Source organism: Arachis hypogaea, chromosome 13 (genome assembly GCF_003086295.3).
Source record: "Arachis hypogaea cultivar Tifrunner chromosome 13, arahy.Tifrunner.gnm2.J5K5, whole genome shotgun sequence".
NCBI classification, from domain to species: Eukaryota; Viridiplantae; Streptophyta; class Magnoliopsida; order Fabales; family Fabaceae; genus Arachis; species Arachis hypogaea.
Window position 1 is genome coordinate 131,944,262 of NC_092048.1, and position 16,075 is coordinate 131,960,336.

The window sequence follows — 16,075 nt, forward strand, 5'->3', positions numbered from 1 at the left end:
TGATGATAATTAGCTTGTTGTTGGGCTGATTATGTGATGTTGCTTATCTGATATCCCTTAGCCAAGATAAATGTATTTTAGCTCTTTATTGTGCTCTCTTTAAGATCAAAGAAAAATAGGAACAAAGAGGAAAGCACAAATTCAGGGGGAGCTAATCTTGAAAAAGAAAGAGGGAGCAACACTAAAGCAAGAAACATCAAAGGAAAGTTTTCTAACCTTACTAAAAATTTAAATTCCTTTGATCATTGCTTGATTATGTTTGTCATCAAGGGGGAGATTGTTGAGTTAAGAAATTAATTAATAGAATTGATGATGACAAACATTTAATTAGTGGGCTAATCACCCAATTAGTTTTGATTATTCTTGATAAGTGATGCAGGCTAAAAACAAGTGTTACAGCAGCCCAACATCAAACAAAAGATTTATGCTAATGGGCTGAATGGTAAGTGAAAATAAAGACAAACCCAAGTCATTCATCTCAAGCAAAATTTCTTCAAAGAAGCAAGGCAAGGCACCAACGGGTTGTTTAATAGAAAACCAATCCAAGCCCGTATCCATCCCACAAAGCTTCTCTTGTAAGATTGAAGTCCTCTCTCTTTCAAAGTGCAACGTTTATCTCTCTTTTGTCCTAGTCAAATCACAGCTTCAGAAAAGTAAGAAAGAGAAAGAGAGAAAGAGCTTCTTCACCAAGATAGTCACCAAAGAAGCAAGAAAGAGAAACTAAGCTTGAAAGGCAGAAGTCATCTCAACAAATCCAAACCAAATCAAGCTTAGGTTATAGGTAAATCTTTTCCTCATACATGCAACTTGGTTACATCTCTTCTTCCCAACTCTCTGCTCTATCCGAAATGGGATACAAGGGAAAGAGGATTTTTGTTCTTCTCTGCTGTGTATCTACGGTCTTAAACAAGACTTGGGGACCAAGTTGGTTCTCAAGGGTTCAGATCATGTTGACCATGAGAATATCTCTATGGTTGTTGTGTTATGGCTTTCGATCAAGGTGAGGAAATCAGAAGGAAAGTTTCTATTCTGAGGATTAAGGAGAAAAAGTGAATCAGTGGGTTGGTGAAGCTCAAGGCTCAAGGTGTTGACCTTGGAAGAAGAACCAAGCAACATGCAAGGAGATAAAAGAAGCTTGCTGTTCATTCAGAAAGCAAGGAGAGAAAACCAGAGTGTGAGAACAGTGTTCTGTAAAGAAGTTCATCTACTTGGATAATGCTTTCTTTCAAAGAAGCATTCGGCCAATACTGAAGAACTCAAGCTGAGGTTTGCGAATCTGGTTTTGCACATAGCAAAGAGGCTGCTGATGAAATCAATCTCCTTCATGTTTTACTGATTGTAATGTACTTTTCTAAGTTTATCTTTCTGTAATTTCTTGTGAGAAAAGGCAGTGTGAGAAAGCTTAAGAAAAAGCCATGAGTGGAAAAAGGCTGAGAAAAACACTTGAGAGAAAAGCCTAGAGTTATTTTATGATTTCTTTAGGTTGGTTAAGTGTCTTGTATTTTGTACCTGTAAGGTATCCCTTTCTTAGTTGGGTTAGCACTAAGAGGAATAGTTAGGTATTAGCATAGCCAATGTCAAGTTAGGTTAGAACTTGAGTGTGAAAGGATTGGGTCAATCTTGTGAAATTGGTGTATGTAATACAGTTAACTATAGTGAAATTCTTCCACAGTTGTGGAGGAGACTGGACGTAGGTTGCATAGCACAAGGCAACCGAACCAGGATATATGCTGGTGTTAGCTTTTTTTTTCTCTGTTGTGTTCTGTTTTCTGATAATCATGAGACAAAAATAAATTGTCTCATAAATTTCCACTGCTGAGTTCAAACAGAATCAGAATTGTAAATTTGTTTTAAAAGGGTCATAACAGCAACTTAAAAGGAAGGCATAGATTCAACCCCCTTCTCTAAGCCTACCACAACCTTCAATTGGTATCAGAGCTAAGGTCTCAAGAATCAAGCTTAACCACTTGGAGCAAAGATCCAATGGCAAACAACCTGGGCACAACCACAGTTGGCTACACTCTCACTGAAGGCCAGTCAAACAACCGGCCACCTTTCTTCAACGGGAAGAACTACTCTTACTGGAAAGAAAGGATAAGGATTTTCATCCAATCCATTGACTACAACATATGGAAGATTGTTGTGAACGGTCCCAAGATCCCAACAAAAACAAGTGCTGATGGAGTGGTGACTCCAAAAGAAGAAGCTGAATGGAATGAAGATGATAAGAAGAAGATAGAGCTGAATGCCAAAGCAATCAACCTTCTTCACTGTGCTATCAGCTTTGAAGAGTACTGGAAGGTGTCTAGATGCAAGACAGCCAAAGAAATCTGGGAAAAACTCCAGGTTACACACGAAGGCACTAAACAAGTCAAAGAAACGAGGATTGATATGCTGCGAAAAGAGTACGAGATGTTTAGCATGAAGGATGGAGAAAGCATTGATGAAGCGTTTGAGAGATTCTCAATCATAATTAACAACCTTGATGCTATGGGTACAAACTATGCAGAACAAACCTTGGTGAGAAAACTCCTTAGAAGCCTCACAAAAGAATGGGAAACCACTGCCACTGTCCTAACCGAAAGTAACAACCTAAGTCCCATAACCTATGATGAGCTGAGAGGAAAACTCCTTGCCTATGAAGTCACACACACAAACACAAACTCAAAGAAAAAGGGAATAGCCCTCAAGTCACAAATAGAACCAAAAGAGAGTGAGTCTAGTGATGGTATTTCAGATGACGAGCTTTTGTTTTTTGCTAGGAGATTTAGAAGGATGATGAAGAACAAGGGTTTTACAAGGGTTCAAGTTCAAAGGAACACAAGATCGACTTGAGCAAGGTGACGTGCCATCACTGCAAGGAGGCTGGACATTTCAAGCTAAACTGTCCAAAGCTCAAGAAGGAGGACAAAGGCAAGAAGGAAAGGAAGAGAGTACTCATGGCAGCTTGGGAGGATCTTGAGAATGACTCAAATGAAGAAGAAGAATCTGAAGGAGATGACAAAGACTGCTTCATGGCTGGAAACAACAATCTTGATGAGGTAAACTATTATGATTTGACCATTGAGGACTTGCATGCTATTATTGATGATCTCACTTTAAACACATCAAAACTGCTTGATAAATACAATGAATGTAGATCTGAAAGAGATGTGTTAAGAGCTGAAAATGATTTTTTAAAAGAAAAGGTGAAGGAAACTGAATGTGCTTTGGACATCATTGAAGAAAACAGATTTCTAAAATCTGAACTTGAAAAATTAAAAGGAAAGCACATTATGGATCCTTCTCATGAGTTAATTGCTGAAAATGAAAGATTAAATGATATGATTAAAAGGCTGAATAGTGACTTAGCAAAATTTGCTCAAGGTTCTAGTAACTTGGACAAATTACTTGCAAGTCAAAGACCATTGTTTGAAAAATCTGGTTTAGGCTACATAACCAAGGAAGATGCTATTTCCAACACTTCCTCTATAAAATTTGTGGCTTCTTCATCAAATACCAAACCTATACCAAACAAATCGGGTATTGGATATGCTTCAACTTTTGAAGAAAAATTTGATGAAGTATACACAAGTGAAACTAAGCCTTCACCAAGAACTGATCTAAGTTCAAACCGGCCAGGTTTGGGTTATATTTCGAAAAATGAGGCTGCTTTCAAGAAACCATTTTTCTATAACAAAACCTCATTTTCGAAAAATCCAAAGAGTTTTAAAAATTCAGGTGAAAACATTTTTGCAAAGAGGAACAATTATAACAAAAATCAGTTTGTTAAAGGAAATGCGTCTCCTCCAAAAACCAGAAAATTTCAACCATTTAATCACTTCAAGCAATTTAACTCACCTAAATTTCAGCGACACACATCAGAAAATCATTGTGTTAATTGCAAGAAAGTTGGTCACTCATATGAACAATGCTTCATTGAAAAGAGAGTTGTAGGAAACAAAGTCTACAATGTTGTTTGTGATTTCAATGCACTTGGGCAACCAAGATGGATTAACTTCAAAGGATCCAAATTAATTTGGATACCTAAGGCTACTTGAAACTCATCATGCAGATTTGCCTAGCATCCAAGAACAAAAAGGACATGTGGTACATGGATAGTGGATGTTCAAGGCACATGACTGGAAGGTCAACCTACTTCATCAAACTAAATAAGTATGATGGAGGTTTTGTGACCTTTGGAGATGATGGTAAAGGTAAAATCATTGCTGTTGGAAAAGTAGGTAATGAGCAATCTACTTTTATTGATGATGTACTTTTGGTATGTGGTTTAAAGCACAATCTTTTGAGTATAAGTCAGCTGTGTGATTTAGGGTATTTAGTTATTTTCAAAAGGCTTGAATGCTGTGTTGTTAATGAAAAGACAAATGAAGTGATGTTTGTTGCCAAGCGTTTCAATAATATGTATGGACTTACTCTTGATGAACTGAAAGATCAAAATGTAGCTTGTCTTCACTCTAAAGAATCTGAAAAGTGGTTATGGCACAAGAGATTGGGCCATGCAAGTATGTTTCAAATAAACAAACTTGTTAAGAAAGAATTAGTAAGAGGTCTTCCTTTGATAAAATTTGACAAAGACATCACTTGTGATGCTTGCCAAATGGGAAAACAAACAAAAAGTTCTTTTAAACCAAAGGAAGACATCTCTACTAAAAGACCACTTGAGTTGCTACACATTGATTTATTTGGTCCAACAAGAACTCAAAGCCTATGTGGTAAACATTATGGTTTAGTAATTGTGGATGACTACACTAGGTTTGGTTGGGTTTTATTTCTTGCACATAAAAATGAAGCCTTTTCGGCCTTTGAACCTTTTTGCAAGAAAATTCAAAATGAAAAGGATTTGAAAATCTCTTCTATAAGAAGCGATCATGGAACTGAATTTGAAAATAATTTATTTGAATCCTTTTGTGAGGAATTTGGAATATCTCACAACTTCTCTTATCCAAGAACACCACAACAAAATGGTGTTGTGGAAAGAAGAAATAGAAGCATACAAGAGATGACAAGAGCTATGCTTTGTGAGAGTAATGTTCCAAAATTCCTTTGGGCTGAAGCAGTTAACACAGCTTGCCACATTTTAAATAGAACAATCATAAGGAAATTTTTGAAGAAAACCCCTTATGAACTTTGGAAAGGATACCCACCAAATTTAGATTACTTGCACGTCTTTGGATGCAAATGTTTTGTTTTGAATAACAAAGAAAATTTGGGTAAGTTCGATCCAAAGGCGTATGAGTGTTTGTTTGTAGGATATTCCACAACTAGTAAAGCCTATAGGGTTTATCATCAAGATGCTAGGATTATTGAAGAGTCCATACATGTTACATTTTGTGATACTAACTTGGTGCAAAGCATTTTGGAAGATTGTGATGTAGGAAATCAAGCTCAAAAGGAAAATGAAACTGCTCAAAATAATGAAAAAGGAAATTCTGGTCAAACTGAACCAGAAACTGCAACTGCTGAAAATTCAAGAGACAATTCCATTTTGTCTCATGAATCTGAAGGAAATCCTGGAAACAGCAGCACCCAGAATCCCTTGGTGACTGAATCTACCACCAAATCCACCAGACCTCATGAATGGAGGTTCTTGAAGAATTATCCTGAGGAATTTGTCATTGGGGATGTCTCTTGTGGTGTGCAAACAAGGTCTTCCACTAGAAAGGCAAATGAAGGATCAAACATTGCCCTTCTTTCACAAATAGAGCCTCAAAACGTCAAGGAAGCACTTAGTGACCCATCGTGGGTTAAAGCTATGGAAAATGAGCTACTTGAGTTTAAAAAGAACCAAGTATGGACTTTGGTTCCAAGGCCAAGTGGAAAGAAAGTGACCGGCACAAAGTGGATTTTTCGGAACAAGTTGGGAGAAGATGGTAGCATTGCAAGAAACAAGGCAAGGCTAGTGGCACAAGGATATGACCAAGAAGAAGGAATAGACTTTGATGAATCCTTTGCCCCTGTTGCCCGAATGGAAGCCATAAGACTTCTCTTAGCTTATGCTGCATTTTGTGGTTTTAAATTATATCAAATGGATGTGAAATGTGCATTTTTGAATGGAGTGATAGATAGAAAAGTGTATGTGGAGCAGCCTCCTGGTTTTGAAAATAAAGAGCATTTTGATCATGTTTTCAAATTGTCTAAAGCTCTCTATGGTTTAAGACAAGCTCCTAGAGCTTGGTATGAGAGACTTAGTTCTTTTCTTTTGAAAAATGGTTTTTAAAGAGGCACCACAGATACAACTCTATTCATCAAGAACTCTAATGATTCTTTTATTCTAGTCCAAATATATGTTGATGACATTATTTTTGGATCAGCCAATGAATCCCTTTGTTCTGAATTTGAAAAACTCATGACAAGTGAATTTGACATGAGTATGATGGGTGAACTTAATTTCTTCCTTGGGCTGCAAATTAAACAAACTGAAAAAGGTATTTTCATTCATCAAGAAAAGTATGCCAAGGAATTAGTTAAGAAATTTGGTATGGAAAATGCCAAACCCATGGGAACTCCCATGCATCCTAGTTCTAAATTAGATAAGGGAGAAACTGAGAAAGATGTTGATGAGACTAGGTATAGAGAAATGATTGGTTCTCTTATGTACTTAACTTCCTCTAGACCCGATATTGTACAAAGTGTTGGATTGTGTTCTAGGTTCCAATCCAAACTAAAAGAGTCACATCTTTCTGCAGTTAAGAGGATCATTAGATATGTTCATGGCACATCCAATTTTGGTCTTTGGTATCCTAAGATTGATGATTTTTCTGCAGTTGGTTATTGTGATGCAGATTTTGCTGGTGATAGAGTTGATAGAAGGAGCACTTCTGGTTTATGTTGCTTCCTTGGGAAGTCCTTAAATGTGTGGTCAAGTAAGAAACAGCCAACTGTGGCTTTATCCACTGCAGAGGCTGAGTATATAGCTGCTTCTTCTTGTTGTTCTCAGCTTTTATGGTTAAAAACACAGCTTGCTGATTATAAATTAAATGCTGAAAATATTCCCTTGATGTGTGATAATATGAGTGCCATTAATATTTCTCAAAATCCAGTTTTGCACTCTATGACTAAGCATATTGAAGTGAAATTTCACTCAATAAGAGAACATGTCCAAAAGGGGGATATTTGTATTCAATTTGTCAAATCAGAGGAACAATTAGCAGATATTTTCACAAAACCATTAGCTGAGGACAGATTCTGCATGCTTAGGACTTGTCTAGGAATTTTGAGTTATGATTCTTTATTTAAAAAATGCTGATGTATTTGCTGGAGCTTTTTGTCTCATAAACAGGTATGAGACAATTCTGGGCAGAAGAAGAGCGTTCCCCCTTAATCAGCGTGATCTGGGCTTGTTTCAAGTGAAAATAAATCTGGACCAACTTCAAATTTCAGATCATGAGTGGTTCAAATGTGTTTCCTTAAGTCCAACCATCTCTGAGGCCCAAACATGAATGTTACAATTTTGTTTGTTGTTTTTGATGGCCTGTGTATTTAAGTTTTCTTATAAGGTTTTCATCTAATGTTTTGTGGCCCAAAAGGTTTTCAAGTGGATTTAATTTTTCTTTGGCCCAAAAAGTGTTTCAGGTTAATTTTGTTGTCTTTCAAAATTTAAAATAAATTTCCTGTTTTATTTTTTAAATAAAATCTTTTTTGTATGAAGTCATGTCTTTTCAAGTCTTTTCAAATGGTGATGCAGTTGCATGGTTTTGGAAATCTTCTTTTTGGGTACGGTTACCAACACTTCCTCTCTTCCCTCCATAACTTCTCCTCAATCTCTTCGGTTACTTCCCACTCACTTTACTGCTTCTCTTCCCTCAAAAGACTGAAACTAGCCAAATGAGGAAGATAACCATTGCTAAAAGGCCTCCTCGTGAAAAGGTGTACAAACTTCCCACAAAACCTTCCACTCGCTCCCAAGACCGAACATTTACCCCATCTCCTTCTCCTCCTACCTCTCCTCCTCGGTGCGACCCCATGGCTCGGACCAAAAATACTCCAAGATACCCTGCCTCTGCCAAGCCGACACCACCACCGAAAGTCACACCTTCCAAGCCAGACTCCTCAAAACCTGGTTCCGCGAAGCCTAGCTCCTCCAAGGGCAAACGTCCGGCGACTGAGGAACCTGTTCACGAACCAACGCAACCCAAATCCAGGTCGGTTCCTGCGCGCTCTCAACGAGGTAACACTCGAGTCCCTCTCAAAAATGTGAAAGAACCAGACATTGGACCGTTTGATCACAAAGCCCATTATTTGACCTCTCACTCGAACTATAATCCCTATAGATTCAAATCTGCCATGAATAATGATTTTTTTGAAGGGGTTATCCAGTATCGTACCCTCTGTCCCTCTTTTCTCGCTGATTTGCCATCTTTGAAAAGAAAAGGTTTTCCATTTGTTGATAACTTGATTTTTCTGGACTGGAATCACCTTTTTGACATCAAAAAGCCTGTTTATCCCTTGTTGGTCAAAGAGTTTTATGCAAACATGACTTATCATGAAGGCACTGCTCACTCATATGTAAAGGGCCGAGACATAGTTTTAAATAATGAAACTATCAGTGATGCTTTGAAGTATACTGATGTTGGGCCTTGTGCTTACACCTCGGTTAAGTGGGATGAAGGTGTTGGAATTTCTTATCATGATGCATTGGCACACATCTGTGAACATGTTTCTTTAATTGATGGCATTACACCCACTCATAAAGCCCTAGGATATGAGCGTGCTCAACTGCACCGAATGGTCAATCATATTATTCTGCCTCAAAGCGGCTCATATCAAAGGGTTTCCTACACTGATACTCTTGTTTTATATGCCCTTCTCACCAAAACTGAAATTTCATTTGCATACTTGATGGTTAGATATATGTTTGACTCTGTTAGGAGTGAAAATGACAAAGCACTTCCTTATGGCATGTTTCTAACTTGCATATTTGAGTTTTTTGGTGTTGACTTGACCAATGAGAACTATGAAAATAGACATTTATACCTAAAAGGGGGTGGTTCAGTGAAACAGAACAAAGGACCCACTAGATCTGAAAGAGTTGTCCTAGATGATGAAGATGATGATTTTGTCCCTGAAGATTCTCCTGCTCCTTCCACTGAGGATACCTCCATCTCCACTGGGAAGAAATCTACTTTGCTGAATGTAGTCAAGGATGTCGCTCAAGAATTTGTTTCCCAATCAAATCACATGATTGCCATGAGCAAGGAACAAAGGAAGCTTGCTAGCAAGCATGAGAACTTCCTGAAGAAATCAAGGGATAGGGTGGCTGTGCTCATGACTTTCATTGATAACCTACAAAATGATGAAGACATTGCCACTGATGTTGAAGAGGAAGCTGCTTCGGAGGGGAATGGTTCTGATGACTAGGATTTGTCTCATAAAAACTGCTGCTGCTCTCTTTTTGTCTCATGAATTCTGTTTCTTTAGCTACTTTTGAACTGTTTCATTTTGGATGACTATAATAACTCTAGATATTGCTGCACCTTTGGTAGTTTAGTCAGTACTTTGCACTATAGACTAACTCTTTTCTGCAGGATGCCAGACTCTGTTTTTGTTGAACTTGCTTATTATCCACCCTTGATGACAAAAGGGGGAGTAATAGCAATGGGATAATAGATCCTAGTACTTCTTTTGGGATTTTTGGTGCATTAATACTTGAGTTTGCATGCTGAATATTCTTTGCTGCATTAATACTTGATTTCACATGCTGAATCAGTTTGCTGATGGTAATTAGCTTGTTGTTGGGCTGATTATGTGATGTTGCTTATCTGATATCCCTTAGCCAAGATAAATGTATTTTATCTCTTTATTGTGCTCTCTTTAAGATCAAAGAAAAATAGGAACAAAGAGGAAAGCACAAATTCAGGGGGAGCTAATCTTGAAAAAAGAAAGGGGGAGCAACACTAAAGCAAGAAACATCAAAGGGAAGTTTTCTAACCTTACTAAAAATTTAAATTCCTTTGATCATTGCTTGATTATGTTTGTCATCAAGGGGGAGATTGTTGAGTTAAGAAATTAATTAATAGAATTGATGATGACAAACATTTGATTAGTGGGCTAATCACCCAATTAGTTTTGATTATTCTTGATAAGTGATGCAGGCTAAAAACAAGTGTTACAGCAGCCCAACATCAAACAAAAGATTTATGCTAATGGGCTGAATGGTAAGTGAAAATAAAGACAAGCCCAAGTCATTCATCTCAAGCAAAATTTCTTCAAAGAAGCAAGGCAAGGCACCAACGGGTTGTTTAATGGAAAACCAATCCAAGCCCGTATCCATCCCACAAAGCTTCTCTTGTAAGATTGAAGTCTTCTCTCTTTCAAAGTGCACGTTTATCTCTCTTTTGTCCTAGTCAAATCACAACTTCAGAAAAGTAAGAAAGAGAAAGAGAGAAAGAGCTTCTTCACCAAGATAGTCACCAAAGAAGCAAGAAAGAGAAACTAAGCTTGAAAGGCAGAAGTCATCTCAACAAATCCAAACCAAATCAAGCTTAGGTTATAGGTAAATCTTTTCCTCATACATGCAACTTGGTTACATCTCTTCTTCCCAACTCTCTGCTCTATCCGAAATGGGATACAAGGGAAAGAGGATTTATGTTCTTCTCTGCTGTGTATCTACGGTCTTAAACAAGACTTGGGGACCAAGTTGGTTCTCAAGGGTTCAGATCATGTTGACCATGAGAAGATCTCTATGGTTGCTGTGTTATGGCTTTCGGTCAAGGTGAGGAAATCAGAAGGAAAGTTTCTATTCTTAGGATTAAGGAGTGAATCAGTGGGTTGGTGAAGCTCAAGGCTCAAGGTGTTGACCTTGGAAGAAGAACCAAGCAACATGCAAGGAGATAAAAGAAGCTTGCTGTTCATTCAGAAAGCAAGGAGAGAAAACCAGAGTGTGAAAACAGTATTCTGTAAAGAAGTTCCTCTACTTTGATAATGCTTTCTTTCAAAGAAGCATTCGGCCAATACTGAAGAACTCAAGCTGAGGTTTGCGAATCTGGTTTTGCACATAGCAAAGAGGCTGCTGATGAAATCAATCTCCTTCATGTTTTACTGATTGTAATGTACTTTTCTAAGTTTATCTTTCTGTAATTTCTTGTGAGAAAAGGCAGTGTGAGAAAGCTTAAGAAAAAGCCATGAGTGGAAAAAGGCTGAGAAAAACACTTGAGAGAAAAGCCTAGAGTTATTTTCTGATTTCTTTAGGTTGGTTAAGTGTCTTGTGTCTTGTACTTGTAAGGTATCTCTTTCTTAGTTGGGTTAGCACTAAGAGGAATAGTTAGGTATTAGCATAGCCAATGTCAAGTTAGGTTAGAACTTGAGTGTGAAAGGATTGGGTCAATCCTGTAAAATTGGTGTATATAATACAGTTAACTATAGTGAAATTCTTCCACAGTTGTGGAGGAGACTGGACGTAGGTTGCATAGCACAAGGCAACCGAACCAGGATATATGCTGGTGTTAGCTTTTTTTTTCTCTGCTGTGTTCTGTTTTTTGATAATCATGAGACAAAAATAAATTGTCTCATAAATTTCCACTGCTGAGTTCAAACAGAATCAGAATTACAAATTTGTTTTAAAAGGGTCATAACAGCAACTTAAAAGGAAGGCATAGATTCAACCCCCCTTCTCTAAGCCTACCACAACCTTCAATACGTGGCTCCAAATAAGAAAGTTGAAGGACTCTTATATGAGACTCTTCTTGATTTCAAGCCAAAAAGGATCACCTATTGGGGATTGTGGGTTTTGGGATAGGTTAGAGTGTGTTTGGCATTTTCAGTGGAGGTGGGAACTTCGCCAGTGGGAAACAGAAACATTGGACCAGTTGCTTCATGCCTTACAATCTGTTAAACTGATAGCAGAAGTGCAAGACAGAGTGGTGTGGAAATTTGATAAGGAAGGCGTTTATACTACTAACTCATTTGTGCAGGTCTTGCAGGAAGCGACTCTGGACGAGGAGATTCTGAGTTACAGGTTCACAAAAGAAATTTGGAGAGGTTTAGTTCCGCCTAGAATTGAGTTGTTCACTTGGTTTGCTCTGATTGGCCGGGTAAACACAAATGACCGGCTTAGTAGGTTAGAAATTCTGGAACCAAATGAGAATATATGCGTGTTGTGTAAAAAAAGCAGTTGAAAGTGTTCATCACCTATTGGTTGCTTGTGATTTTTCTTGGCAGGTGTGGTGTGTATTGATCACGGAATTTGGTCAGGTATGGACAGCTCCCGGCACCTTGAAAGATCACTTTGAGAGTTGGAGATCAATTCCTATGAGAAAGGAGGTACGCAAGTACTGGGTAGTTGGTTTCTTTTCAATTATATAAAATATTTGGCTACGGAGGAATGATGTAATCTTCCAGAACAAAACAGCAGGAGTTGTAGAGTGTGCGACACAATCAGTGCTTTGTGCTACGGAATGGTGTGAAAATTAGCTCATGATATTGATGGCTATGCTGGAGATGACATAAGAGCTGATTAATCGTTTATTTTATCTAAGTCTATGTACGCTCCACCTTGAGTGTTGAGCTCTTTCTTTCAAAAAAAAAAAAAACTTCAAATTTAAAATAGATTAACTATTGAAAAAAATTGTGAATTATATCATTGCTGATAATACACCGGAGATATCTTAAAAACCTAAACGAAAATTTGAGAAACTGTAAGAAGTGTAAAGACTAAAGAATATCTTGTTAATAAAGGCACTAATTAGAATTTTATAATGGTAAAATATATATATATATATATATATATTTCAGTTTGGTTTTTTTTTTTTTTTTTAATTTTATTTATAAGTTTTTGCGGGAGAGAGAATGAAAGCTTACCCAAAAAAAAGGAGGGATGACCGAAACATGAAGTTTGGTCCTAGACCTATTGAGGATTGAGTTGTATAATAAATTACAAAATGGTCCAAATTAATTTCCCCTCCCAATTCATTTCCCGCTCTACAAAACCCTAACCCCTCTCTCTTCTCTCTCAACTCAGAAACATGGGGCAGAAGCAGCAGCATAATACAGATCCCAACATCGAACCCAAGAAGCGACGCCGCGTTGGGTTCTCCACCGAAGACGACGGTGTTGAAGCCAAACATTGCATCAGAATCTTCCTAGGTACTCACTGCTTTTTGATTTGGCCGTCTCCACTTTCTGACGCGAAACGGTTTTACCTTTTGAAAAATGGGAATGTTTAAAGAGATTAGTTCTGGGTCTAGTTTAGTAGCTTCTCACTTTTTCAGAGTGAGTTTGGTGTTTTTAACATTATAGGTTTCCAGGGATATGTTATATTGTTTATTTGTTCAAGTTGGACATTTTAATGTATATAAGAAGCTGACTATGAAATTAAGCATTATTTGTGGGTTCGATGGAGGCATGGAGCCTTTGTTGGTGTAGTTTCTGCACTTATTTATCTGGGTTTTGTTATTCAATTGATTTGTTTTATATATCTTTGCAAATATGAAATGTTTGGTTGTTTGGGTTTGTTACACGGTCTTGCATTTATTTGGTTTATTATTTCTTCCCGTTTTCAGTCTTCATATGATTGAATTCTATGAATTGATGTGCAGTGTCAAAAAAAGAGGAATTCCTGGCTCCAGAGAGTTCGGCCATTGAGCCTGTGGATTTGAATGCCTTTTTTGGTGATGATGGAAAAATATATGGATACGAGGGGTTAAAGGTCAGATATGTTTGTTGTAAAACGTTCTTATAATCTTTTCTGAACATTTCATCATGGTATATGATGTTATCGTTCTATAATTATTTATGCAGATTAATATCTGGGTTAGTAGCATATCGTTTCGGGCATATGCTGATATTACCTTCCAAAGTTCATCTGATGTAAGTGCTGAATTCATAGACTCTTGAGGGAAAATGGATGGTACCTCGTCGGTGGTTTAAAATTTACAATTTTTCTGTTGTTTGTATTCCTGTGAATTGTTTTTGACACTTTCTGTAAATTTACCATTCAATGTTTCAACTTTCAAGAGAGGCAAGGGGATCACAGACCTTAAAGTTGCTCTTCAGGTTGGCATCAATATCCATTGTGAGACCGTTATTTGTGTACCTTTTACCTGTTATAGTGTGGCTTATTTTTTTTTTTTCACAGAATATTTTTGCTGAGACTCTTGTTGAGAGCAAAGATGAATTCATTCAAACTTTTATCACAGATAAGGATTTTATCAGGTAATATATGTTCATTACTTTGTTTGTGCTCTAAAATATCACATTTTCTCTCTGAAGCCTTTCCATGTTTTAATATATTAATTGAAAAATGGATTTTAAAACTGTATTACTGGGGATGATATTGCTAAATTTTATTGGTTTGCAGAACAACTATCTCAAGTGGCGAGGTTTTGCAGCAGAAAGTTTTTAATGGGCAGATCAGTGATTCTAATACGGATGCAGATTCAGCGACATCTAAAGTTGAGGTTGTAATTTAAATTTAGGTTTAATATATTGTCAATGCTGATGGCAGAAGCTTAGTTGCTTAGTCATGCACATGCATATTTAGGGTAATATTTTGAAACTGTGTGTTGTTTGATATATATCTCCTGAAGTAGGTTGTTCGTATGGTGGTAGGCAGCATGGCTACTGGGCACCTTTACAGTCGTCTAATACCTCTTGTGCTTCTTCTTGTCGATGGTAATTTTCACCCATTAGTATATCATAGTATTGCTTGTCTATAGGGGATATTCATCTTTCATATAAATGTTTTTAACAAGTTCTGTTTATTTATCATATAGGTAGCAGTCCAATTGATGTTGCGGATCCACACTGGGAATTGTATCTTGTAACCCGGAATGAAACTGATCAACAGGGAGAGATTCAATGTAGGTTGATTGGTTTTGCTGCTATCTATCGATTTTACCACTATCCTGGTGGTACTCGATTGCGACTTAGCCAGGTTTGTTGTGTTCTTGAAATTCACTAATAGCTGTTGGACCCTCAACCAATTTCAACATGCTTTTTCATAATATGCTGAAACACTTCTTTCTGGTACTGTTTATATGATATCCGCTGTTGATGGCATGGCAGATACTTGTATTGCCTCATTACCAGCACAAAGGCTATGGCCGATATATTCTTGAAGTGCTAAATGATGTTGCCGTATCTGAAAATGTCTTTGACATCACAATAGAAGAGCCATTAGATAACCTTCAACACATCCGCACATGTTTGGATATACCACGCCTGCTTTGTTGTGAACCAATCCAGCAGTCAGTCAAGGCTGCTGTTTCACTGCTAAAGCAAGGAAGACTATCAAAGAAGACTAATCGTCCACGACTAATGCCACCTCCCAGTGCCATTGAGTATGCCAGGAAAACTCTGAAAATTAACAGGAAGCAGTTTCTCCAATGTTGGGAGGTTTTGCTCTACCTTGGCCTTAATCCTGTTGAAAAGCACATGGATAACTTTTTGAGCGTTATCTGCAACCGCGTAAAGTATGACATCTTAGGAAAAGATTCTGGCACTTCTGGGAAGCAACTCATTGACGTTCCAACTGAATTTTCAGAGGAGATGTCATTTGTCATGTTCAAATCAGGAGTGAACGAAGATAATGCTGTGCAGGTGGATGACAGTCAGCCAAATCAAGAAGAGCAACTGCAGAAGTTGGTTCAAGAAAGGGTGAAAGAAATACAGTCGATTGCGGAGAAGGTATCCCTGCATCGCAAGAGCGCAGATGTTGCTGTTAATTGACAAGATGGCATCAGGGTGGACAATTGGAGGTTTTATTTCTGGACAAATCTTATGCTTACCTTGGTAGGCATTTCTGAATCCATCCCTGGAACCAGAATCAACATTGTTTGTGGTTCTTTTTAGTAGGCTCTATTTGAAAATTTTTCCTTCTAGGCTGTAGAGGAACCAGTGTGACGTAGTTTTTGCTTTTTAGGATTTACAAGCATGTAGCGGACATGAGAGAAGGGATGGATTGATCGGAGTAAATTGTGTTAAATACTTAAATCCAGTGCTGTTGAGCAACTTCTTATATCGTAGACATAAAGACGAATCCAAACCAAAAATGGTCTTTGACGCTCAGCTTAATATTATATTTTATACGTGGAAAATAAGGACCGGATACTTGACACTAAATTGTTCTGTATAAAAT

General features: G+C 37.6%; 1 protein-coding gene across 1 annotated transcript; it reads left to right on the forward strand.

Moving 5' to 3' along the window:
* Nucleotides 1-12,761: 12,761 nt before the first annotated feature.
* LOC112733627 (histone acetyltransferase type B catalytic subunit) lies at nucleotides 12,762-15,989 on the forward strand. Its single transcript, XM_025782660.3, has 9 exons — nucleotides 12,762-13,083; nucleotides 13,536-13,645; nucleotides 13,738-13,806; nucleotides 13,954-13,992; nucleotides 14,075-14,151; nucleotides 14,297-14,396; nucleotides 14,529-14,610; nucleotides 14,712-14,872; nucleotides 15,004-15,989. The coding sequence occupies exons 1-9, from the start codon at nucleotides 12,963-12,965 to the stop codon at nucleotides 15,664-15,666; spliced, it is 1,422 nt and encodes a 473-aa protein (XP_025638445.1). The 5' UTR covers nucleotides 12,762-12,962; the 3' UTR covers nucleotides 15,667-15,989.
* The last annotated feature ends 86 nt before the right edge of the window (nucleotides 15,990-16,075 follow it).

Bases quoted from the DNA above. Each gene is read 5' to 3' on its own strand.
- LOC112733627 (XM_025782660.3), top strand. From the start codon at position 12,963: ATGGGGCAGAAGCAGCAGCATAATACAGATCCCAACATCGAACCCAAG. The intron at 13,993-14,074 runs GTTGGCATCAAT...TTTTTTTCACAG, and splicing joins ACCTTAAAGTTGCTCTTCAG to AATATTTTTGCTGAGACTCT. The intron at 14,611-14,711 runs GTAATTTTCACC...TTTATCATATAG, and splicing joins TGTGCTTCTTCTTGTCGATG to GTAGCAGTCCAATTGATGTT.